The 22,225-nt window shown below is 42.2% G+C and overlaps 1 protein-coding gene across 1 annotated transcript; it reads left to right on the forward strand.

The window, feature by feature from the left end:
- The first annotated feature begins 488 nt into the window (after window positions 1-488).
- Window positions 489-14,160, forward strand: rasl11a (RAS-like, family 11, member A). The gene is made up of 8 exons (XM_034236972.1): window positions 489-756; window positions 2,950-3,006; window positions 3,143-3,225; window positions 8,418-8,458; window positions 9,174-9,303; window positions 9,499-9,574; window positions 10,860-10,936; window positions 13,280-14,160. The coding sequence occupies exons 1-8, from the start codon at window positions 597-599 to the stop codon at window positions 13,421-13,423; spliced, it is 768 nt and encodes a 255-aa protein (XP_034092863.1). The 5' UTR covers window positions 489-596; the 3' UTR covers window positions 13,424-14,160.
- The last annotated feature ends 8,065 nt before the right edge of the window (window positions 14,161-22,225 follow it).

Here is a 22,225-nt window from a genome sequence, read left to right on the forward strand (position 1 = left end):
TTAAAAAAGTGGAAAAGAGAACTAACAATTACAAATAATACTTTGGCACGTACATTCTATTTTCAGCTTCATTATTTTAAAGCTTAATTTCCTTGTTTATTGGCCCTTGTGATATCTGAGGCCAGGCTGGAAAAAGGAGCCCAGTTTAGACAGGTCTCGTGGGAATATTAGGGGACGGTTCAAAGTCTCCCCCTCCCTCCCTCCCTCTCTCTCCCTGCTATCTGTCCGCAGTCAGAAGCATCTGGAATCTGTGCGAAAGGGACTACTTTTTTGTATCATATTATGTTCGCCTTTTACATTTAAAACGGTGCTTTTGACACTATTTCAGTTTTTAGATGATTTATTGCTGAAAGATCCTTGGAGGGATTAACACTTTTTTTTCTCACTGGAGAAATACTTGGAATATATTTGGGAATGTTGCACCACTAAGGAAAACCTACTTTTGCATAACGTCCAAGAATAAACAACCAGCTGTGTCCGTGGGATCATTATGGGAATATTGGAGTGATTTTCCTCGGTGTGGAGGGGGGGTTGTTGCAGGACTGTTATTCCCCCCACATAGAGCAGATCTGATCCGGGGTGCAGAGGGGGTTTCAATGCGGCTGATTGGAGACCCTGCACCGGGAAACATGAACAGCAGCGGCGGGTCTGGAAACTTTCTGCTGGTTCCCATCCCGGAGTATCCCCTGCTGGACTGCGTGCCTAACAGGACCGCAAAGATCGTGGTGCTGGGGGCCAGCAACGTCGGGAAAACCGGTATGCATGTGTGTATGGAAGAACTGGGGAAAGAAAAAAGCAACATTTAAGTGAATTAGGAGTTTTTCCAAGCATTTAATGCAACTGTAATTCATCTGTTTCCTTGTAGGGATTACTACATGCATGGGTTTCATGTAGCTTAATCATAACACATGATAATAACCAGAAGTTTAACCTCTTAGCATGCAGCGTGTTATTGTCAGGAATGTCTCTGTGATATAGTTGTCTAAAAGAGGAGGACTATAACAGGAAAAATCGATATTTTTAAATAAATACCAACCCTGAGCGACAGGGGGCGACATGTTGCATTCTGTGTAGACTTTTAGGGTTTTCAAATATACTTTAATTTGTGTGGTGAAAGAAAGTATTCAATAACAATATAAAAAGACCCACAACTAAAAGCCCTGCATGCATACTGGTACTGTAATTAAATAACAAGAGCTGTACTTAAATGATCATGTGTTTGCAGAATGAGATCTTTTAGAGTGGATAGTGTGGATTATTACTATCATTGATGTGTCAGCTGTATTTAAGTCACGTTGTGGAGTGAGCTTGAGCAATGTTACACCTTTAAGACATTATACTTTAAAAGGTGATCATATGTCTGGGATGTTCACTGAAATACAAGTTGTGAAGTACAAATATACCTCGAACAATTTACCTTAAACACGATAAAAGTACAACAGAAGTAATTGTAGTTGCACCAAAGTTTTACGGTCAGTATTTTGTTTGTTATAGTTTGAGAAACCTACCCTACTTATGTCATAATGATGTCATTAGGGTTAAGTCGGCTCAGAGAGTAAACATTTTATAGCAGAAAGTCTGCATTTCAATCTGGAGGTGGAGAGTTATTAAGAGTTAGCAGGCAGAGAAGGGTTGACTAAAAGAGAGTACCACGTTGCATCATGGGAAATGTAGGATTCAGGGTTTTTTCAAAGGTCTTGACTCTTGACCCATATGGATTAAAAAGGTAAACATATCTCGGCCACTGTCTCATGTGATTCCCACTATTGTATGAAAATGGGAATCTTTACTCTGTAACATGCACTGATGGGAATCAAAACCTTCTTCTAAAATGAAACCGGCCTCTCAAAGGAGTCAGAAAACATCGTCCAAAATCCCCAAAAAACAAGAGATGCATGAGACAATCATTTACCAGGACAAAGATGACGCATGAGGGGTTACAACATCACATTCAGAGTATTGGTGAATGAGTTTCTTGCTTCAGACTTTGGGCTTTCTGTTTGTTTAAATCATCTCTCTGCTACAAAAGTCCATCAAATATGTGTCACAGAAAAGGGAAATTCCTACAAAGCCTGCCAACGTTTAAAAGGCCCATGTCATGCTTTTCTGGTTATTCCCCTTGTGTGTAGCTTTGCATGTGAACGGTCTGCAGAGTCACAAACCCTCAAAGTACACCCTGTAGCGAGTAAAACTCTAACACAGAGAAGACCTGTCTGTGCTGCCCCAGAACGCCTCGTTGGACATTTCTCTTTTGCCATTGTTTACTTCTTGGGTATAGTGACGTATTTCGGGTATAGTGACGTAACGTAACGGCTCCGCAGGTTGGTCCAAATCAAATGGACCTATCCGCGGAGCCGTTACGTTACGTCCTTGGAGCCGTTACGTCCGTGGAGCCGTTACGTCCGTGGAGCCGTTACGTTTGGACCAATCCGCGGACTTCCTCACACACACGCTCTGCGGGACGTTGCGAGGCTCGCTGCTGCGAGGAGCGGGACACTGTGAGCTGGCTCACTGGTGTGGGGTCGGCGAGACAGCGGAACTCAGCCTGGGCACACACACAAACTCCCAGCCAGGCTGCGGGTGTGTGTGTGTTCAGGCTGGGTTTCACTGTGTCTCGCAGATGGCCACTGGGCTCACATGGAGGGGGGGGGGCAGGAGCTCCAACAAGCCGTTTAGGACAGAGAGTGAATACACATGCTATACAGAGATGCTGTATGAGAAACCAATGTGAGTTTGGAACATTGCACAATATACATTTATTCTAGTAGACCTCAACAATGGAATTATGATCAGTAGAAATGGCCATGACATGGGACCTTTAAGTGTTATAAAGGTCAGCAGGTTGTCGTAGGGTCGTGCATTTTCCATATCTGTCTTTTTATTCCATGTACATGACGTTTGGATGGCACATTTCAGAAAATCTCCTTACGTTTTCTTGTTTCTTTCCAGCTCTTATTGTCAGGTTTCTCACCAAGAGGTTCATCGGGGATTATGAAGCAAACACTGGTAAGTTTCCACACATCTGTCTGCAATAAAACGAGCATCATTTGTCACAATAAGCGGCAGAAACTAATCCTCCTGCTCTCTGGAAAAACCCCACCTATTGATCCTTTCATTCATCCGTCTCTTTTGCTCTCTGCAGGAGCGCTTTACTCCAGAAAGGTCACCCTGGATGGAGAGGAAGTGTCGCTTCAGATCCAGGACACTCCCTGTGTGGCGCTGCAGGTCACACACTCATTCAAATATATATATATATATATATATATATATATATATATATATGATACAGCGTTTGCATCAAAACAAATACATGTTTATGAAGATTTGATGGCTTTTTTAGTGATGGAAACACATTTGTCACAACAAACGGTCACTAAACGTATCACCTGTTTCCGGGATATACCTACCTACCTTATGAAAGTAATATTTCCCCGAAGAGTAGTTTTCCCCTCATAGAAGATGTTCATACCGGCCTTAGCTTCCTACACTGTGATGGAAAACGTATTTAGATTTAAGTAAAAGTACAATCGCCACAGTCTAAACTTACTCCTTTACAAACAAGTCCTGAGTTCAACAGAAGTATAATGAGCTAAGTGTACTCAAGTATCAAAAGTAAAAGTACTCATTGTGCAGAAAGGCTGTCCTAAAAGTGTTATCTTATTATTTGATAGTATATGTTGTTATCATTAGAAAAGACATATAAGAGTTTTAATGTTGTAATTTGTCCGTGTTTGGCAGGTTTTTGATAGTACTGAATACATGTGTGGTACATATTGATAGTATATCAGATAAACACAACATTTTATGTTCGTAAAAGTAACTACCAGTGTAAAATATAGGAAGTGGAATAGAAGTACATGGTAGCAGAAGATGTAAATACTCAAGTGAAGTACAAGTACCTGAAAATCATACTTAATCACTTGAGTAAATGTACTTAGTTACAGTCCACCACTGCACTGTTGGCGTCCAATATGAATCGGAAAAGCTCAAAATAAACCAGGTGGTATTTGCTGAAGTAAGCTTTTCTGTCAAACTATTATTGAGAGTTAAAATTAATGGCATTCTTCGTTTGTTTTATAGCAAAAAAAAATGTATTGCACCATCTACGGTTGATTCATCCACATCCAACATCTGCCACAACAGCTGTCTGTGCTAACACTCCTGAGTCACTTGTTGATGGCAATGAGACACAAACATTCCCCCAAATTCCCACATTTCATGTAAAATATTTTAGTTTTGAGTTATTGGTTGACTCTACAATATAAATTAAGCTTAAGTTTCTGTTTACAATGAAATATATATGTCTAAATATGCTTGAATTGAGTTGAGTTAAAAGGTTCAAAAAGTCGAGGTCTTTCTTCGATGCCATTGCCTGAAGATTAACTCATCAAAAGATGTTAGGAGAACTCTTCATTTGATCATAAAAGCCATTTGAGGAATGCATTTGAAGCAATAGGAAGTGGAGGATAATTGGTGCAACGTGCCACACCGGCTGTCTGTTTACAAAACCTCAGAGCCGCTCATTTCCTCCCTCCATTTGGGGAGATAAGGGAGGATGAGGAAGTATCTCCACTTCCAGAGATTAGACAGGAATAATTGGTGTGGAGGCAAAGAGGTGGAGAAGTCACGGAGGATCTGGAAGGTTGTTGAGGATTTTTTAAATAGAGAAGAGTGTTGTATCAATAAAGTACGGTTAATCCAGCCCTAAGGGGGCACGTTATCCAACGGACTTATCTTCACCTCAGGATGACAGAAAATGTTTTTCTCGGTAATAATGAGTGAAAGGAACGGCCCATCCTGAGCTGAGGACTGGGTGGTCTGGAGGGTCTGGAGTCAAAATGTCAAACCAGCTGCTGTGTGTCCATAAACACACATTTGCCAGTAAAGTCTGAAAACCACCTGTTAAGTCACTTTAAAGGGAACTCTGGAATGTTCCACCTGGACACTTTTCCCCCTATCTTTGTGCTTTCAAGAGATTTATGGTACATTTTTGACTTTTGGTCTAGCGTCCATCCAGCTAAATATAAACATAATTAGACAAAACTGGCGCTTTCCACCAAGAATTCAGAGCATATTTTTCCCCTTCAAACAAGACTTGTGTTCAGATCAAGCTAAAGGGTACAGAATAGGGCCGGGACTCGATTAAAAAAATTAATCTAATTAATTAGAGGCTTTGTAATTAATTAATCGAAATTAATCGCATTTTTAATCGCATATAAATATTTGACCTGAGAACAGTGAAAAGCAATTTTTTTCACATGGATTTTAGTATACCATTAGGCGCATTCACACCGCAGTACTTTTCCCACAAAGGTTCATGAGAACTTAGTTCATGAGAACAAATGAAGCCGCTGACGTCACTTCTTCTTCTTCTGCTTTGGGTTTACTGGCAGGCCGCAAACCACTAAACGGCGTATACTGCCGCCCAAAGTCCCCGGCCGGAAGTCCCCGGAGTTGGGGACTGGCTTCAGTAGAAGCTGCTGGGAGTCCCAGCAGCCTTCCGAGTAAATCGCCAGAACGCCGACACCTCCTCATCTCCACCGCTCCCATGTTTTATTTTGTGTTGCCATAAGTTAGTCTCTCTGCGTTTCTGCGCTGGGCTAATGCTAATGCTAATAATGCTAATGCGAGGATAATAAAATGGCGGCTTCACCAAACTTTTTGGGAGTTTTACGGGGCGTGGTTTGCAATCCGCCCAGCCAATCAGAAATATAGCTCTTTTCTCACAAGAGAGCCGTACGAAAGTCCCTGCTCTCTAGCAGCTCTCTGCTCTCTAGCAGGGACTTTCGTGGGGGTAAAAAGGTTCTCATTAACTAATTTTAGTACCGGCTCTTTTTGGTGTGAACCATAGACTGTATGGTGTGAACGCGATAAAAGAGGCTAACGTCCACGCTAGCTTCCACGCTAGCTGCTATATGTTTTTGCATTGAGGTGATACTTGAGGCTTGATGTGCTGCGGTGATATGCGAATTCCTTTTTGCATAATTTGCACACAACCGTGCTCTTATCAACGCTTCCATCCGTCCGTTTTTTAAAACAACATTTCCCACTGTTGTTCACTGTGGTTTGTTGTTGTCTGAAGTCATGAACGTTAGTTGTGTGCTCCAGTATAATCGGTACGCCTGAAACTCATCCAGTGAGAAACGTTCCGCGGTGCAAAAATAAGTGCGATTAAAATGCGTTAATTTTTTTAACGCGTTAATTTTTGTGTAATTAATTAATCTTAATTAACGCGTTAAAGTCCCGGCCCTAGTACAGAAAACTAAATATATTTTCTCTGTAAGGTCCTTTCCATACCTTTTTCACACACTCTAAATAACAATTTCAACCGCTAAATAGCAAAAACCAGCAGCTTTTAATGAGACTTTTCCCCCTATCTTTGTGTTTTTAAGAGATTAATGGTGACATACATTTTGAGCTAAATATAAACATAATTAGACAAAACCGGCGCTTTCCACCAAAAATTCAGAATACATTTTTCCCCTTCAAACAAGACTTGTGTTCAGATCATGCTAAAGGGTACAGAAAATTGTACTTTTCTATCCTTTTTCCAACCCGGTATCACGGCAAAACGTGAACATGTGGCGATTTACCATGCTGGGAGACGTGAAGATGTCACGATTTCATCCCTTCAAACGTGACAGTTACACGGTATTGTTAACCCATGTTAACCAGTGGAGAAATACCCGGAAATGCCAAGCAAATGCTCCCCCGACGTAATGATTTATTTTTTAATAATCACACTCGATTACAGCGATTTTCTTGTTGCCCCAGCTGATCGACACCTCTTTTAGCAGAAACAAAGGCTACATTAATGTATTAAATCGATGTTAATCCGTGTGTGTGGATGTGGAATTAACAGACGTGACGATGTGCGATTGCGTTGCCAGGCAACAGCTTCGGTTCATGTTAATTTACAAACTCTTCAACTACAACCGTAGTTATATTTAAAAACATGTTAGAAGGCCTCACGAAATACTTTAATGCAAATTAAATGTGAAGGAATGTGTGTATAACAAAATACATCCGTCATAAACAAAACCGGAAACAGACGTAGGCAAGATCCTCAGCTCGATGATTGGATGGTTTAGCCGCAATGCATGCTGGGATTTGGTGTTTATGTGATGTGAAATCCACGTCACGTTTTCAGTTTTGGCAGCAGTTGTTCCTGTTTGTCTAGAAGTCTTCTCATCAAGGCTCTATAAATAGAGAACTACGGCAGATATGTAATATTTAATGTAGCCGAACCGTGTATTACAATGCCGTTATGTGATGACTTTCAAAGAGAAAAGCAAGCACACTCGGAATAAAGTATTATTTTATTTTTAAAAAACATTTTCAGATTTCACATCACATAAACACCAAATCCCAGCATGCATTACGGCTAAAACATCCAATCATCGAGCTGAGGATCTTGCCTACGTCTGTTTCCGGTTTCGTTTATCACCGATGTATTTTGTTATACACACATTCCTTCACATTTACATTTTAATTTGCATTAAAGTATTTCGTGAGGCCTTCTAACATGTTTTTAAATATAACTACAGTTGTAGTTGTAGTTGTGGTTTGTAAATTAACATGAACCGGAGCTGTTGCCTGGCAACGCAATCGCACAACGTCACGTCCGTTGCTTCCACATCTACACGCATGGATTAACATCGATGTAATACATTAATGTAGCCTTTGTTTCTGCTCAAAGAGGTGTCGACCAGCTGGGCAACAAGAACATCGGTGAAATCGAGTGTGACTATTACAAAATAAATCATTATTATATTAATATTGACAATAACAACCAACCGTCGGGGGAGCATTTGCTTGGCATTTACAGTTATTTATCCACTGGTTAACATGGGTTAACAATACCGTGTAACTGTCACGTTTGAAGGGACGAAATCGTGACATCTTCACGTCTCCCAGCATGGTAAATCGCCACATGTTCACGTCTTGCTGTGATATCGGGTTGCCTTTTTCACACACTTAAAATAACAATTTGAACCGCTAAATGGCAAAAACCAGCAGCTTTTAATGAGGACATACACTGACGGTGCAGAATTAGTATTAAAATGCAGAAATGTGTGCGACTGCTGGAACCAATTTCAAGAATTGTTGTCCCCTTTTGTCACTTAGTCCCTTAACATGGGGATGAAAAGGGTCTACGTTGGATAATATGGACGTTCAAGCTGCTTGGGTTGATGCATTTGGATGAATTTGGATAGTTGTGCAGTCTTTTTTAAATACAGGCCACTACAAAAGTAGTTGTTTGAGGTTGGGAAAAGATCGTTTAGTGGTGTAATGTCTGGAGGAGACACTGACTATGCCAGACTATGCTTTAGCTCAGAGGAATGAGGAAGTGTTTAAAAACAGTCAGTGTCCATTCCCAAGAGTTTTAAATCTGTGTGTCTTTTTCATTTCTGCAGGATGATGCTGAAGGCCTGTACTGTCAGGAGCAGATCAACAGGTACGATTCATTACTATAAACATTCAATAAAAATGAAGATACTTCTGTGATACATTGACAACATCTGAACTTTTTAAAGAACATCCATAAAGATTCATCTGTACATTTACTTGTATATTGACTCTTCTTGCACTATTGCTATTTTATTTGTATTTACTTGCACGTCTCAAAACATTCTCGTTTTATTTGTTCTATGTCCTATATAACTTAACACAAAAAGTAAAGCAATTTGAGTTTATGATTTCTATATTGAAACAATGCTTCTTGGCAATAAATCTTATACCGTAGGAAAGCCTGTTTTCCTACCTTTCCAATGGTACCACATGTGTGAAGAACAAGCATTCGATGGATGAGCAGCAGAGCTGAGTATGTGGGGTGCGCCCATGAAAAATGTGAATCAAATCTCCTCTGCCAATGCCAAACAGCTTTCTTTGCTGCTGACTCTAGTGTGGTGTTCTTTGGTGGATTGGATGATTGAAGTCTGATAAATGAAGACACATTGGCAACATTTTGAAAGATAAGAAAACAGGCTTTCCAACCGTATAAGATTTATTGCCAAAAAGCATTGTTACAACATAGAAATCCTAAACACAAATTGCCTTACTTTTTGTGTTAAATTGATATTCATGTTACGTGTTAGAGGAGCCTGTGACTTCATTGCCATATCTACACTGTAATGTGCTAATGACAATAAAGCCTTGCATTGAAATTCCAGATCTATTTACTGGGCGGATGGATACGTGCTTGTGTTCTCCATCACGGATCACAACAGCTACCGCACCATCCAGCCGCTTTACCAACACGTCAGACGCATACACCCCTCTGGAAATATACCCGTTATACTGGTCAGTGCACCTGCCAAAAAGTAAAACAATGCAAAATATATTTAAAACGTTGGTGAACTTGTACAGGAAGTCTGTTTATTGTTGCTGTTTGGATTTACTGCTGGTAGACAGTTGCTTTACTCTTAAACTGATAATAAGTGTTACCTCCTGACCCTAATCCCCTCTAATCTGCTCTGTCCTGTAATCTGTAATCAGGTTGGAAACAAGAGCGATCTACTCAGAGCCAGACAAGTGCCGGCAGACGAAGGCGAGACGTTAGCTTCTTCGCTAGGTGGGAAAAAATAACCCTCCTCTTCCTCTTGTTTTATGTACTTTTGATCTTTTCCCATTCCTATAGTAGCGGTTTTCCCAAAGACAACACACAATTTCTAATATGTTAAACGCAGTATCATATTTACACAGATAACCTTTAGTAAAAGTATTTTTGGTACAGTTATAAGTTATGCAAAATCTTCATACACTTTTGAAGAGTTTCTTATGTGTGCTTATGCGAGGGATAATATCAAACTAAGTACATTTTTCTCAATTACTGTGTTTAAGTACAGATGTAAAGTACTTATTATTTCACTTTAATGCTACATTATACTACTATCTTTTTTAGAAAAAGAGATCTCTATGTACAACGCATGACTTTCAATTGTTTGAGGGATGTACGACCAGTGAATTAAATCCAGTTGACTAATGGATAAGTGTAAAGGAAACTTCTGTGTAGCATGCAGTGGAGTCACCGACTCAGGAAGGAGACACGGGAAGAGTCGGAGCTTTGATGTCAAACCACTGTGATTTATTTGGAGTTGGTACCAGAGTATTCACATCACAAATCCAAGAGTCAGAGGTTCTGACTTCACGGTAGAGTTGCCACGTCAATTCTGGAGAGCCTCTCTCTTGCCAGCCCATCTAACTGATTTCGCAGAGAGTAAACAATATATTTGAGAAGATAGCCTAAACAGTGTGGGAACACTGAGCTACTTGCGTCGGACACTTATGACCTCGAAGATTTCACCTTGGAGTCCACAAATACAGAGAAGGAAGTGTCCCAGTGTACCCACAACACAGACCATCTGTATCCCAGTATTGACCGGTCACAGAATGGGAACAATAACATTGTTGGCTAAGCCGCCTGTGTCCTTAAAGAAGGTAAACAGACATCAAGGTTTGTCCTGTATGTTACAAATTGGCGTCTATGATAATTATTTCCATAACAATAAGGATAATCTAAATTGAACAATCTATACAATATCCTTCTGCATTACGAGCCATTTTGCGTTTGATATTTTTAGTACACGTTGCTGGTGGTGATACTCAAAAGACAAAATTACCTAAAGCAGCCAATTTGTAGAAAAGTAATTCAAAAAGCAAGGACAAATTTACAGTGGGATTGAGGTAAACTATTTTGAAATCAGCTGATATTACACTGACCACACACACACACACACACACACACACACACACACACACACACACACACACACACACACACCTCTATACATGTGAACTATATCCTGCATGCCGCCTAATGGAGAAGGAATGTTATCTGAGATAAACTCTGCTCACAGGAGGAGTTTACTTCGAGGCGTCGGCGAGAGAAAACCACGAAGGAGTTCACGCTGCCTTCCTGCATCTCTGTCAGGAGGTGAGAACTTTTTACTGTATTTTATTAGTCAGCTTAGTCAGAGTCCTCTCCTGCTGATGTTCAGGTGTATATCAGTATGTAGTGTCTCTACTTTAAAGAGTCCTCTCCTGCTGATGTTCAGGTGTATATCAGTATGTAGTGTCTCTACTTTAAAGAGTCCTCTCCTGCTGATGTTCAGGTGTATATCAGTATGTAGTGTCTCTACTTTAAAGAGTCCTCTCCTGCTGATGTTCAGGTGTATATCAGTATGTAGTGTCTCTACTTTAAAGAGTCCTCTCCTGCTGATGTTCAGGTGTATATCAGTATGTAGTGTCTCTACTTTAAAGAGTCCTCTCCTGCTGATGTTCAAGTGCATATCAGTATGTAGTGTCTCTACTTTAAAGAGTCCTCTCCTGCTGATGTTCAGGTGTATATCAGTATGTAGTGTCTCTACTTTAAAGAGTCCTCTCCTGCTGATGTTCAGGTGTATATCAGTATGTAGTGTCTCTACTTTAAAGAGTCCTCTCCTGCTGATGTTCAGGTGTATATCAGTATGTAGTGTCTCTACTTTAAAGAGTCCTCTCCTGCTGATGTTCAGGTGTATATCAGTATGTAGTGTCTCTACTTTAAAGAGTCCTCTCCAGCTGATGTTCAGGTGTATATCAGTATGTAGTGTCTCTACTTTAAAGAGTCCTCTCCAGCTGATGTTCAGGTGTATATCAGTATGTAGTGTCTCTGCTGTGACATGTCTGCATGCTTTAATGTTCAAAAAGCTCTTTATTTTTCTCATCTGATTGGTTAGCTGACCGGCTCTGTTGTGATTGGTCAACAGCTTAGAGATGTCCCGCCCCTTCGCCCATCATGCACAATGTGTTGGTGTTTACATGCATTAAAACCTGTATAGAACACACTACATAGAAGAGAAAACCCCAAGCAGCATAACAGGGCCTCTTTAAGGTTAAGAAAGGACAGCTTTATTTGGGTCTTCAGATATATTTTGGGTCACTGAACTTTAGGGAATTTTCACTTCCTGTGGGAATTATGATAACAGACATTTTCCCACTGATGCCCAGTCACCAGAAAATGCTATGTTTGTTATGTTTGGGTCAGAAAGCTGAAATGAGTCTGTGCTGTATATTTGTTTTTCTGATACAAGTCTCATTACATGCAACTGTGTTTAGTCTATTTCCTTTTCTGGTGTGTTCTCAAACCAAGCTGAACTGATTAGGTGCTTTAAAGCTGCAACAATCAATCATTGTTAAATTAATATATTCAGTTCCACCGGGCCATTTTCGTTCCTACCCTCACCGATGGTCATGAAGGATGGGTCATGACCGAAAGAACGAGATCGCGGATACAAGCGGCCGAGATGGGTTTTCTCCGCAGGGTGGCTGGTGTCTCCCTTAGGGATAAGGTGAGAAGTTCAGTCATCAGGGAGGGACTCGGAGTTGAGCCGCTCCTCCTTCGCGTCGAAAGGAGCCAGTTGAGGTGGTTCGGGCACCTAGTTAGGATGCCACCTGGGCGCCTCCCTAGGGAGGTGTTCCAGGCACGTCCAGCTGGGAAGAGACCAAGGGGTAGACCTAGGACCAGGTGGAGGGATTATATCTCTTCGCTGGCCTGGGAGCGCCTTGGGATCCCCCAGTCAGAGCTGGTTGATGTCGCCAGGGAAAAGAAAGTTTGGGGCTCTCTGCTGGAACTGCTACCCCCGCGACCCGACCACGGAGAAGCGGGAGAAGATGGATGGATTCAGTTCCACTCATTAGCATCTTGTCGCTCAGTGTTTAGTTTTTTTGTTTCTTGTTTCCAACGGCTGCCTGCAAGAAAAAGTCCAATATGCTAACTAAATGCTACCCTACTAGCATTAAACATAGGCACATATAAGAGTTGTGAACACAATGGAGCAACTTAAGAGACAGATATTCTCTGGAAGAGATGGAGGAGACCAAAAATGGAGCAAAAAGGAGATTTTAAATTGGAGATATGTTCATTTGGTGACATAAAAATGACTCAAAATGAATGAAAATGTTGGTTGTTTTTGTTAGAAATGTTGTGTGATGAGAAAGGATTAAATGCAGTTTTAAAATGTACTTTTTAACAATTGTTTCTCGAGTAGATTGAGTTGTATTGACAGCGGAGTTTAAAAATGAAATAAGTACAAAAACATACAAAGTCATTTAAAATAAGAGTAGGTTTTGAGCTTCTTATGCATGTTGTTTCCAGGGTGTGAGAAAACTACATCATTGCTGTTTAGAGTCCAATTAACATCTGATGCAGAGTTTTAAATACAAACGAAGAAGTTTCGGAGCTGCTTATGCAAAACAAACGATGTATTTTCTTCAAGTCACTGGTGTCTCTGTTTTCTAGGTGATTCGAGGAGGGGGTAACGGTGAGAAACGAAGAGGAGGCCTTCATCTAGCCAGACCTAAATCTCCCAACATGCAGGAGCTGAAGAGGAGGTTCAGGCAGGTCCTCTCCTCCAAAGTCAAATCATCATCCTCCGCCCTCTGATCGAACAGAAACATCCCGGAGATAAGAGCTTCTATGGAAATACAAAGTCCTCCTTTAAAGTGGAAGCAGTTTGAGAAGAAGTTTGAGAACTGAACAGCCTCTGTGGTGATCGAAGCGTTTTAAAGAGTCCTCATGAGAGAGATGAAGACAAAGCTCAGGGTCAACGTGACCTTCTGATGCAGCTCAGAAGGAACCGACTGATACAAAAAACGATGTATTGTGTCAGAAACGTTGCGTTTTTACCAACAAAGGACAGTGAGTGTGTCCGAAATGCGGGTTTACTGCAAACTGACCCATGTCTCCGTTTTCTTGAGGCTGAAAAACCACTCTTAATACATCAACGGTAAAGAATTAACGAGACAATTAAAAGGACAGAACACGTTGTTTGTTACGTCCGGCTTGTAATTGACATTTTTGCAAATAGACAGGTTTTTTAATTGGGTTGAAAGTTGTTAATTCATGTGAGAACAACGGCAGATTTCAACTTGGCTGATACCAAATAAATGCACAGCGAGTCTCCATCTTCTCTCTTGAAGACTTGGTAAGAAAATAGTCTGAACCAAAACAGGAAATGACCCCAAATCGAACTCGTTCAAGGCTCTTACACCGAGACGAATGCTGCCTTTTGACAGCCGGAAGGGAAGCCTCTAGTAACAAAACAAAGCAAGGACAAGTGGAAGTGAGCTGTACTATTTTTAAATTGGGTTTTAATAAAGTGACCAGAATCTTTTTTTATATTTCGTCTTCATTTTCATTAAAAATGTGCTTAAATCAGGACTTTCCATGACTTTCCATTGCACTTTCAAATAGAAAAGTGGAGTTTATTGTTTTATTTTAATTGTGTCACCCATGCACACACCAGCAAGAAGAGGGTTTTTTTATTCACATAATTGGAGTTACTATCTTCCATTTTCACTATTTATTTGTGTTTTATCTGGTATGAACATAGAGACCATTAAAGTTCTCCTAAATGTACAGAAGCTCTGGTTAAATGGGGTTTAAATCCCTTAATTCAAATTCTCCATCACTTAACATACTTTTGAAGCCATGTCACAATGAGACTCATTTACTAGCCTGACATTGCCTGGAATTGTGAAAATGTTTCCACTTAATCTCAGCGCAAATAATGAAACTAAGGTGTAAAAGCAGCTTTAATGGCTCTCAGAATGAGGGGTATGTCATTTCAATTGTTTAATGTGTGGACAATGTTAGTTAATGTTGATCCAGAGGTCTTTTCCCCAACAATAATGATTTTGTGGGCGAGTCACAGCTCCAAGAGATGATGAACTTGCAGGAAAGAAAGTAACCAGTAAACCCAACATATGGTTTATAATCATGGGTCAACATCTAAAGTGTGTGTGTGTGTGTGTGTGTGTGTGTGTGTGTGTGTGTGTGTGTGTGTGTGTGTGTGTGTGTGTGTGTGTGTGTGTGTGTGTGTGTGTGTGTGTGTGTGTGTGTGTGTGTGTGTGTGTGTGTGTGTGTGTGTGTGTGTGTGTGTGTGTGTGTGTGTGTGTGTTTTTCCAGCTGTTCTCATGACCTCTCCTCTCAGTGACACACTCCACAATTCCCAGTAAAGACAAAATTCCTCTGCATCTGGCATTTGTTTCTCGGTCACTGAACCGCCACTCTAACCCTTTTCAAAACACACACACTAAATATTGTGTGCTGACCCGTGACCTTTGTGGCCCTTTGATCTTTCAAAGCAGCAGGGCTCCATCAAGGGTCTGGAAAAAGATGGGAGATAAAAACTCGGCTCGCTGTGTGACGAAACTCAGGCACACAATTGAGATTTTTCCCACAATTTCCAGCGACTTTAGGTCTAATTTCCTCTTGTGTTTTCTTTCAAACTTCCCACACATGTCGCTCCTAAAGACCTGCTTCCTGTGTGACGCTGGATCAACTGCACTCTCTGATGCATGAATGCTGCTTTTCCTCCCCTTTTTTTCATTGAAAAGCAGCCAGAAATCTGGACGGTTAATGTCAGTTGTATTTTATTGAGAGTTGATGTGACATTTATAAGGCCAGATTTGGAAAATGGACTCCACTAAATGTTCCCTTTTTTGGTTAGAACGGAGCGCACAAGTGAACTTCTGGATTAAGGTTTGAAAGTACGTTGATCTAAATGGCATTGACGTTGCTCCATAATGTCAAATTATGCAGCATAGTATTGTTATTCAATAGTAGATGTCATGCAGACGAGACATGACCCTATGCACAGATCAAAAACATCTAATGATGAGAAAGAAATTCACTGCAAGTCAGGAAGGTATTACGCTTTTGGACTTATCAGGTCAAATGTCTGACCAAAAGGGAAACGTCAGAACTTAAAATGACACAAAATAGAGCTACATTTTGCTTATTCATGCACATGGGAAATGTAGTTCACAACATAGGACGCTTCACAGGTAAAACTGAGGAAAAGTCCATTAAAAAAGCAAAAAAAACACTATTAAGTCAATGTTTTCTAATCAAAATGTACATTTAGTGCTCCCTGTCAATTTTAAAGACAAAAATGTGTAACCGGTGTGACTGCAAGACTACACTGGACAAGGATATAAATATAACATTGTATCAAACGGACAAGTCAAATCAAGCAATCTGATTGGTTCTTAGCCGTGATATAATGAGCGTAGATCACGGGTAGAATTGTAGTTACTTTTCACAAGTCAGTATCCCTCCGCGTCTGAGAAAAGCTACAACTATGAGGGGCCGTACAGCCCGTAATTCATACTCCTCTCACGCACATACATTCTCCATTCTACATTTTCACTCTCACACACGTATATATTTACACTCACACATTCATACATTTTGTTACGGCAAACTGTTACATTACGTCCGTTACGTAACTAACTAACTAGCAAAGCTTACGATGGAAACATTTAAGGTTAACTTGGACCTCCGGGGTGGCCTTTCTATGGAGGAGTGGATTGAGCAGTGCCTATCTCCAGAAAGCACCTAAACGACGACATGCAGAGCTACGTGAAGAGCAGGTAGACCAACTGGAGAAGTACCACCATTCAAAAGCTTTCTGATGCGGGTCTTGAAACAAAGCAGAGACATGATGACCGTTAGTGGCCACAGGTGCGAAAGCTCTCTCCAGAGCTACTTGCTTAAATATATCATAATATATGAAGCAAGGAGTAATATCTCAGCTTGCAGTTCAAAGGATTCTCTCAGTTATTCAGACGCCTCTTCTTTAATGTGGATCTGTAGAGAAACAGAGTCAGTGTGCTTTAGTAAACCTTCCCTTTGTATAAAAGACGACACCTTTAAAAACAAAACAGATGAGGAAATGTCTAACAAGCTAATGATGGAGCAGAGGAGGTCATCTTATCAACAGAGAACCACCCAGAGCAATGTGTGGAGGACAGAAACCAGCTGTGTGTGTGTGTGTGTGTGTGTGTGTGTGTGTGTGTGTGGGTGTGTGTGTGTGTGTGTGTGTGTGTGTGTTCTGTACGAGGCAACAGGAAGTTAACGTCTTGTCTGGGATTAAGTCAAGACCTTTGAAACTGGAGAGAGACACAAAAGGTTTCAAGAAGAATTAGGACTTTAGGATGTAAAACAACACGTAAAATACATTTAAATGTAACAGAAGACAGAGAATGAATGTCAACTGTCTCCGTGTTGAAGTGTTGACAGAACAGTGTGTGTGACAGTCAGACAGATGAGAGATTATCAGTGTGTGTCCAGACGGATAACAAATGTCAAAGTCAAACAAAAGTCAAAGTCAGCTCTATTGTCAAGAATTCTACATGTTGTACATCCAGAAATCTTGAAATATCGTTTCTCGAGGTCCTACAGTGTGACATATATACATCAAACAACAACAACAACAACAACAACAACAACAACAACAAAAAGGGCCTAGATAACCGGGGAAATGTTAATAATATATTAAAGTGTTCAGCGGAGATGGCAGTAAAGTGACTGGTGCTGTGTGTGTGTGTGTGTGTGTGTGTGTGTGTGTGTGTGTGTGTGTGTGTGTGTGTGTGTGTGTGTGTGTGTGTGTGTGTGTGTGTGTGTGTGTGTGTGTGTGTGTGTGGTGTGTGTGTGTGTGTGTGTGTGTGTGTGTGTGTGTGTGTGTGTGTGTGTGTGTGTGTGTGTGTGTGTGTGTGTGTGTGTGTGTGTGTGTGTGTGTGTGTGTGTGTGTGTGTGTGTGTGTGTGTGTGTGTGTGTGTGTGTGTGTGTGTGTGTGTGTGTGTGTGTGTGTGTGTGTGTGTGTGTGTGTGTGTGGGGTTAGAGTCCAGGACCATTTGGGGCAGGGGAGAAAGGTCGGAGGCAGGGTGGAGAGTTCAGGGGAGAGATGACAGAGGGGGAGAGTTCAGCATCCTGACCGCCTGGTGGAGGAAGCTGAAGTGCAGCTTCCGAACCACAGCGTGATACAGCTGCTGAGGATGCTCTCGGTGGCGCCTCGACATAAGGACAGCACGATGGGGGGTGATGCTCCGGCTCGCTTGAGCTTCTGGATGAAGTACAGGCGCTGCTGGGCTTTCCTCGCTAGTGCGGTGGTGTTGATTTTCCAGGTGAGGTCATCAGTGATGGTCACCCCAAGGAATTTGGCGCTGGTCACCTGCGTCACAGCAGCACCGTTGATGCTCAGGGGGAGAGGGGGCCGACGGTGGGTTCTCCTGAAGTCAACAACTATCTCCTTTGTTTTCTCCAGGTTGAGGAAGAGGTTGTTATTTTGGCACCACAGGGCCAGCTGGTTCACTTCCTTCCTGTAGTTAGTCTCATCGTTGTGGCTGATGAGACCCACCACAGTAGTGTCGTCTGCAAACTTCACGATGTGGTTGGTGCTGAAGATGGGTTTGCAGTCGTGGGTCAGCAGAGTGAAGAGAAGGGGGCTGAGCACACATCCTTGGGGGGCCCCGTACTCAGTCTGAGGGTGTTTGAGGTGTTATTGTTGACCCGTACAGCTTGTGGTCTCTCTGTGAGGAAGTCCAGCAACCAGTTACAGAGAGAGGGGCTGAGGCCCAGGTCTGTACGTTTTTGTACAAGCTGCTGGGGGATGATGGTGTTGAATGCTGAGCTGAAGTCTATGAATAGCATTCTGATATATGGGTCCTTAGTCTTAGTCTTAGTGTCCAGGTGTGTGAGGGCTGGGTGGAGAGCGGAGAGAGATTGCATCCTCTGTGGACCGTTTAGCTCGGTAGGCAAACTGAAACGGGTCCAGCGATGGGGGGAGGGTGGATTTGACCTGCTTCATGACTAGCCTTTCGAAGCACTTCATGATGGTGGAAGTTAGTGCGACGGGGCGGTAGTCGTTGAAGCCGGATGGAGATGACTTATTTGGCACTGGAATGATGGTGGTTACCTTGAAGCACGAGGGAACAACAGCCTGGCTCAGGGAGATGTTAAAAATGTCTGTGAGGACATCTGTGAGCTCTTCTGCGCAGTCCCTCAGCACAAGACCAGGAATGTTGTCAGGTCCTGCAGTCTTGCGGGGGTTAATCCTCAACAGTGTGCTCCTCACACTGGCTGGTGAAAGACGCAAAGCCTGGTCGTCGGTGGAGGGGGTGGTTTTCTGCGCAGGTGTGTTGTTCTGTGCTTCAAAGCGTGCAAAGAAGCCGTTGAGGTTGTTGAGCAGGGAGGTATTACTGTCACAGGTCTGTGGCGGTGGTTTGTAGTCCGTTAGGGTCCTTATGCCCTGCCACAGGCTCCGTGAGTCCCTGCTATCCTTGAAATGTCCTGTAATTTTTCGGGTGTATTCTTGTTTTGCTTTCCTAATGCCATGGGTCAGGTCAGCCCTGGCTGCTTTCAGCCCAGCTGGATCTCCAGCTCTGAAAGCTTTGAAGGCGATGTTGCGGACCTTCACCAGCGTGAGGACCTCCCCTGTCAGCCATGGCTTCTGGTTGGCCCGGATGGTGATGGTTCTGTTTTTTGTCACATCGTCAATGCATTTGGTGATGTAGCCCGTGACTGTCTCTGTGAATTCTTGTATGTTGGCGTGATGGTTGTATGTGGCTGCCTGCTTGAACATGTCCCAGTCTGTAGTGTCAAAGCAGCCTCTGAGTGCAGCTGTGCTGTCCTCTGACCACACCCGTACCTGTTTTGAAATCGGTTTGGTGGTTTTTACCCTGGGTCTGTAAGCTGGTTCCAACAGAACAGTGAGGTGGTCAGAAAGGCCAATGTGGGGGAGGGGGGATGCCTTGTAAGAACCTTTGATGTTGGTATAGACCAGGTCTAATGTGTTTTTTCCCCTGGTTGGAAAATCAAAACGTTTTTAAGTTGGCGTGGTTGAAGTCTCCAGCTACGATGAGAAGGCCGTCTGGGTGTGCTGTCTGTTGCTCACTGATGGCTCTGCACAGTTCACCGAGTGCCTCCTCTTTACCCTCGCTACTGGGGTTAGGCGGGAGGTAAACAGCCACCACAAGAATCGCTGTAAACTCCCTCGGCAGGTAAAAAGGGCGGCACTTTAGAACCATAAACTCCACCAGTGGCGAGCAGTGTTGGCTAACAACAGTATCTCGGCACCAAGCGTCACGCCAATGTCTGCTTTCAGCTCAAGACCAGATACTAAATGCTGTTCATGAGTGACGAATAAACGCTGCTGTTAAAGGACAACGCTGCGTTTTGATGATTAAAATCAAATATATTAGGGCTTGATGGTTCGAATTTGCAAAGAAAACACTTTTTATGACATTGACAGGGACATTAAGAGCTCCAGAAACATGTTGTTATCATGACTGACATATTGTTTATCCCTTCATGCGGGGAACTTTTGCACATTCCTTGCTCATTATTTCACACATTTATGCTAAAAACGGGTCAGCTTGTTAATTTAAAAGCAGATATAAGTCTATTTTATACGTATTTATTTAATTATTTCTACCTTGTTTGACATATTTCATTGATTCTCTCACCTAAACAATTTTAAACTTGACACGGCTTTTATTTTGTATTTTCTCCTCTCGTGTGTATTATCTCGTGTGTGCCCCAAACACCAGGACAAATTGCTCCAAAACCAACTCTGATGCGTACCAAAAACAACAATTTAAATATACCCAAGAAGAGCCCAACTAAATATAGCCTGGTTCACAAGCTAGCTGGGAAACAGAGCTAAATATGGGCTGAAAAATATTTCCCTTAAACTGCACACAGCCATGAATAGTGCTTAAATACAAAGTGACATTACATACCGAGGATGCAAGGGACGTGTACAGATGTTGATGATTCAGGTGATTCCCTGTGACAGATAAAGAGGCCATTCATGTTAGAAGAGCAGCGGTTCCGAACATGTGGGCCGTGGCCCCCTAGTGGTCCGCAAAGGCATTGCAAGTGGGCCGCCAAATATGTTTTTTATTTTGTACAGGCTAAAGAAACAAACATGGACATAATAACATATAGGAGATGACATTCCCATCTCAGACAACAACTAAACAAAAACAGAAGAAATAAAGATGGGTAGGATCACTTCAACATTTCACAAACAAAAATAGGTTCTTCTTCTTTCGTGTAACGTTAGAGATCCAACTCGGTGTCGTGTAGCCATGCCCGCATCTCTGGTCCTAGGTCGAAGAGGCCGGCTTCCGAGGGTGGTCTATATAAAGGGCAGATGGTGATTGAATGGACAGCGGTCTGCTCAGGGTCACCGCACTCGCATGCCGCACTGTCCGCCAAGCCCCACGTCTTCATCGATGTTTTAAAGCGACCGACCCCAGTTCGTAGACGGTTCAGAGTGGTCCACTGCCGGCGCGGTAGGCTGTCTCCTCCAATGGCGCCATCTCCTGGGTCCCAGATGTAACGGTGGATTCGGGAGGGCCCGGCTGACTCCCAAAATAGGTTGACAACCAAATGCCACCAAAAACACAACATGGCATATGTATTGTTCCTTTGATCCCACTCTTCGTTAGAGCTCATTATTTCCCATTTCATGGCGTGTTCAGCCACCCTTTGATTTTTTGTGGCAATAACTGTTTTCCAAAAGAAATGGTCTTTGTAATCTACTCTTCAAACACCTTAAATTAAGATTACTCCTTGATTGACTTTTAAAAATATGTATTTTAGCCAGAAGAATAGTTGTATTTATTAAATGTGTGCATCTTGTGTCTTCATCTAAAAGCCCAAATAAAATATTTTAGGGTTTAAATGTAAATTCAATATTTGCCGCCAAATAATTTGCAAAACATTATGATTCGTGTGGAAACATTTTCATTATTAAGATTTGTTATTTTTATTTGAACCGCTTTTCCTTTCTCTTTCTCGATCCTCCTTAGCAACGGTCATTACAGTCCTTGACAACGGTCTGTTCTACTGGATTAACAACGTGTCACATGTTCTGAATGGACCAATCTGAACTTTATTTAGCCTCTGTATTGTTTATGGTTGAATGTGGGCTGCGAATTTTTTTTTGATTCTTCAGTGGGCCCTGAGTCGAAAAAGGTTGGGAACCGCTGTAGGCTAGTAGAAGATTTAAAAATAGCAAACAAATTAGAAGCTCTAGGTTCAAGTTTTTCAAAAAGATTTAGAAGAACCACCGACACATCTAGCAGAATAGAATTGGGAGGGATGAAACCCTCTTTAATGGTCACACATGCAGCGCACACAGCGCACACAGCGAAATGTGTTCTCTGCGTTTAACCCATCCTAGTACCAGGAGTCTAGTACTAGGAGCAGTGGGCAGCTATTGTACAGCGCCCGGGGAGCAATGGGAGTGGTGGGGGGTGTCCGGTGCCTTGCTCAAGGGCACGGCAGGAGGTGAACTGGGACCTCTCCAAGTAGCAGTCCACACTCCATATTTTAGGTCTGGTTGGGGACTTGGAATGGCGACCCTACAGCTCCCAGTCCAAGCCCCTACTG

This window comes from Gymnodraco acuticeps, unplaced genomic scaffold, assembly GCF_902827175.1.
Source record: "Gymnodraco acuticeps unplaced genomic scaffold, fGymAcu1.1, whole genome shotgun sequence".
Lineage (NCBI taxonomy): Eukaryota > Metazoa > Chordata > Actinopteri > Perciformes > Bathydraconidae > Gymnodraco > Gymnodraco acuticeps.

Coding starts and splice junctions, on each gene's coding strand:
- rasl11a (XM_034236972.1), top strand. CDS start 597: ATGCGGCTGATTGGAGACCCTGCACCGGGAAACATGAACAGCAGCGGC. Junction 3,226..8,417: donor CTCCCTGTGTGGCGCTGCAG/GTCACACACTCA, acceptor TCATTTCTGCAG/GATGATGCTGAAGGCCTGTA. Junction 8,459..9,173: donor TGTCAGGAGCAGATCAACAG/GTACGATTCATT, acceptor TTGAAATTCCAG/ATCTATTTACTGGGCGGATG.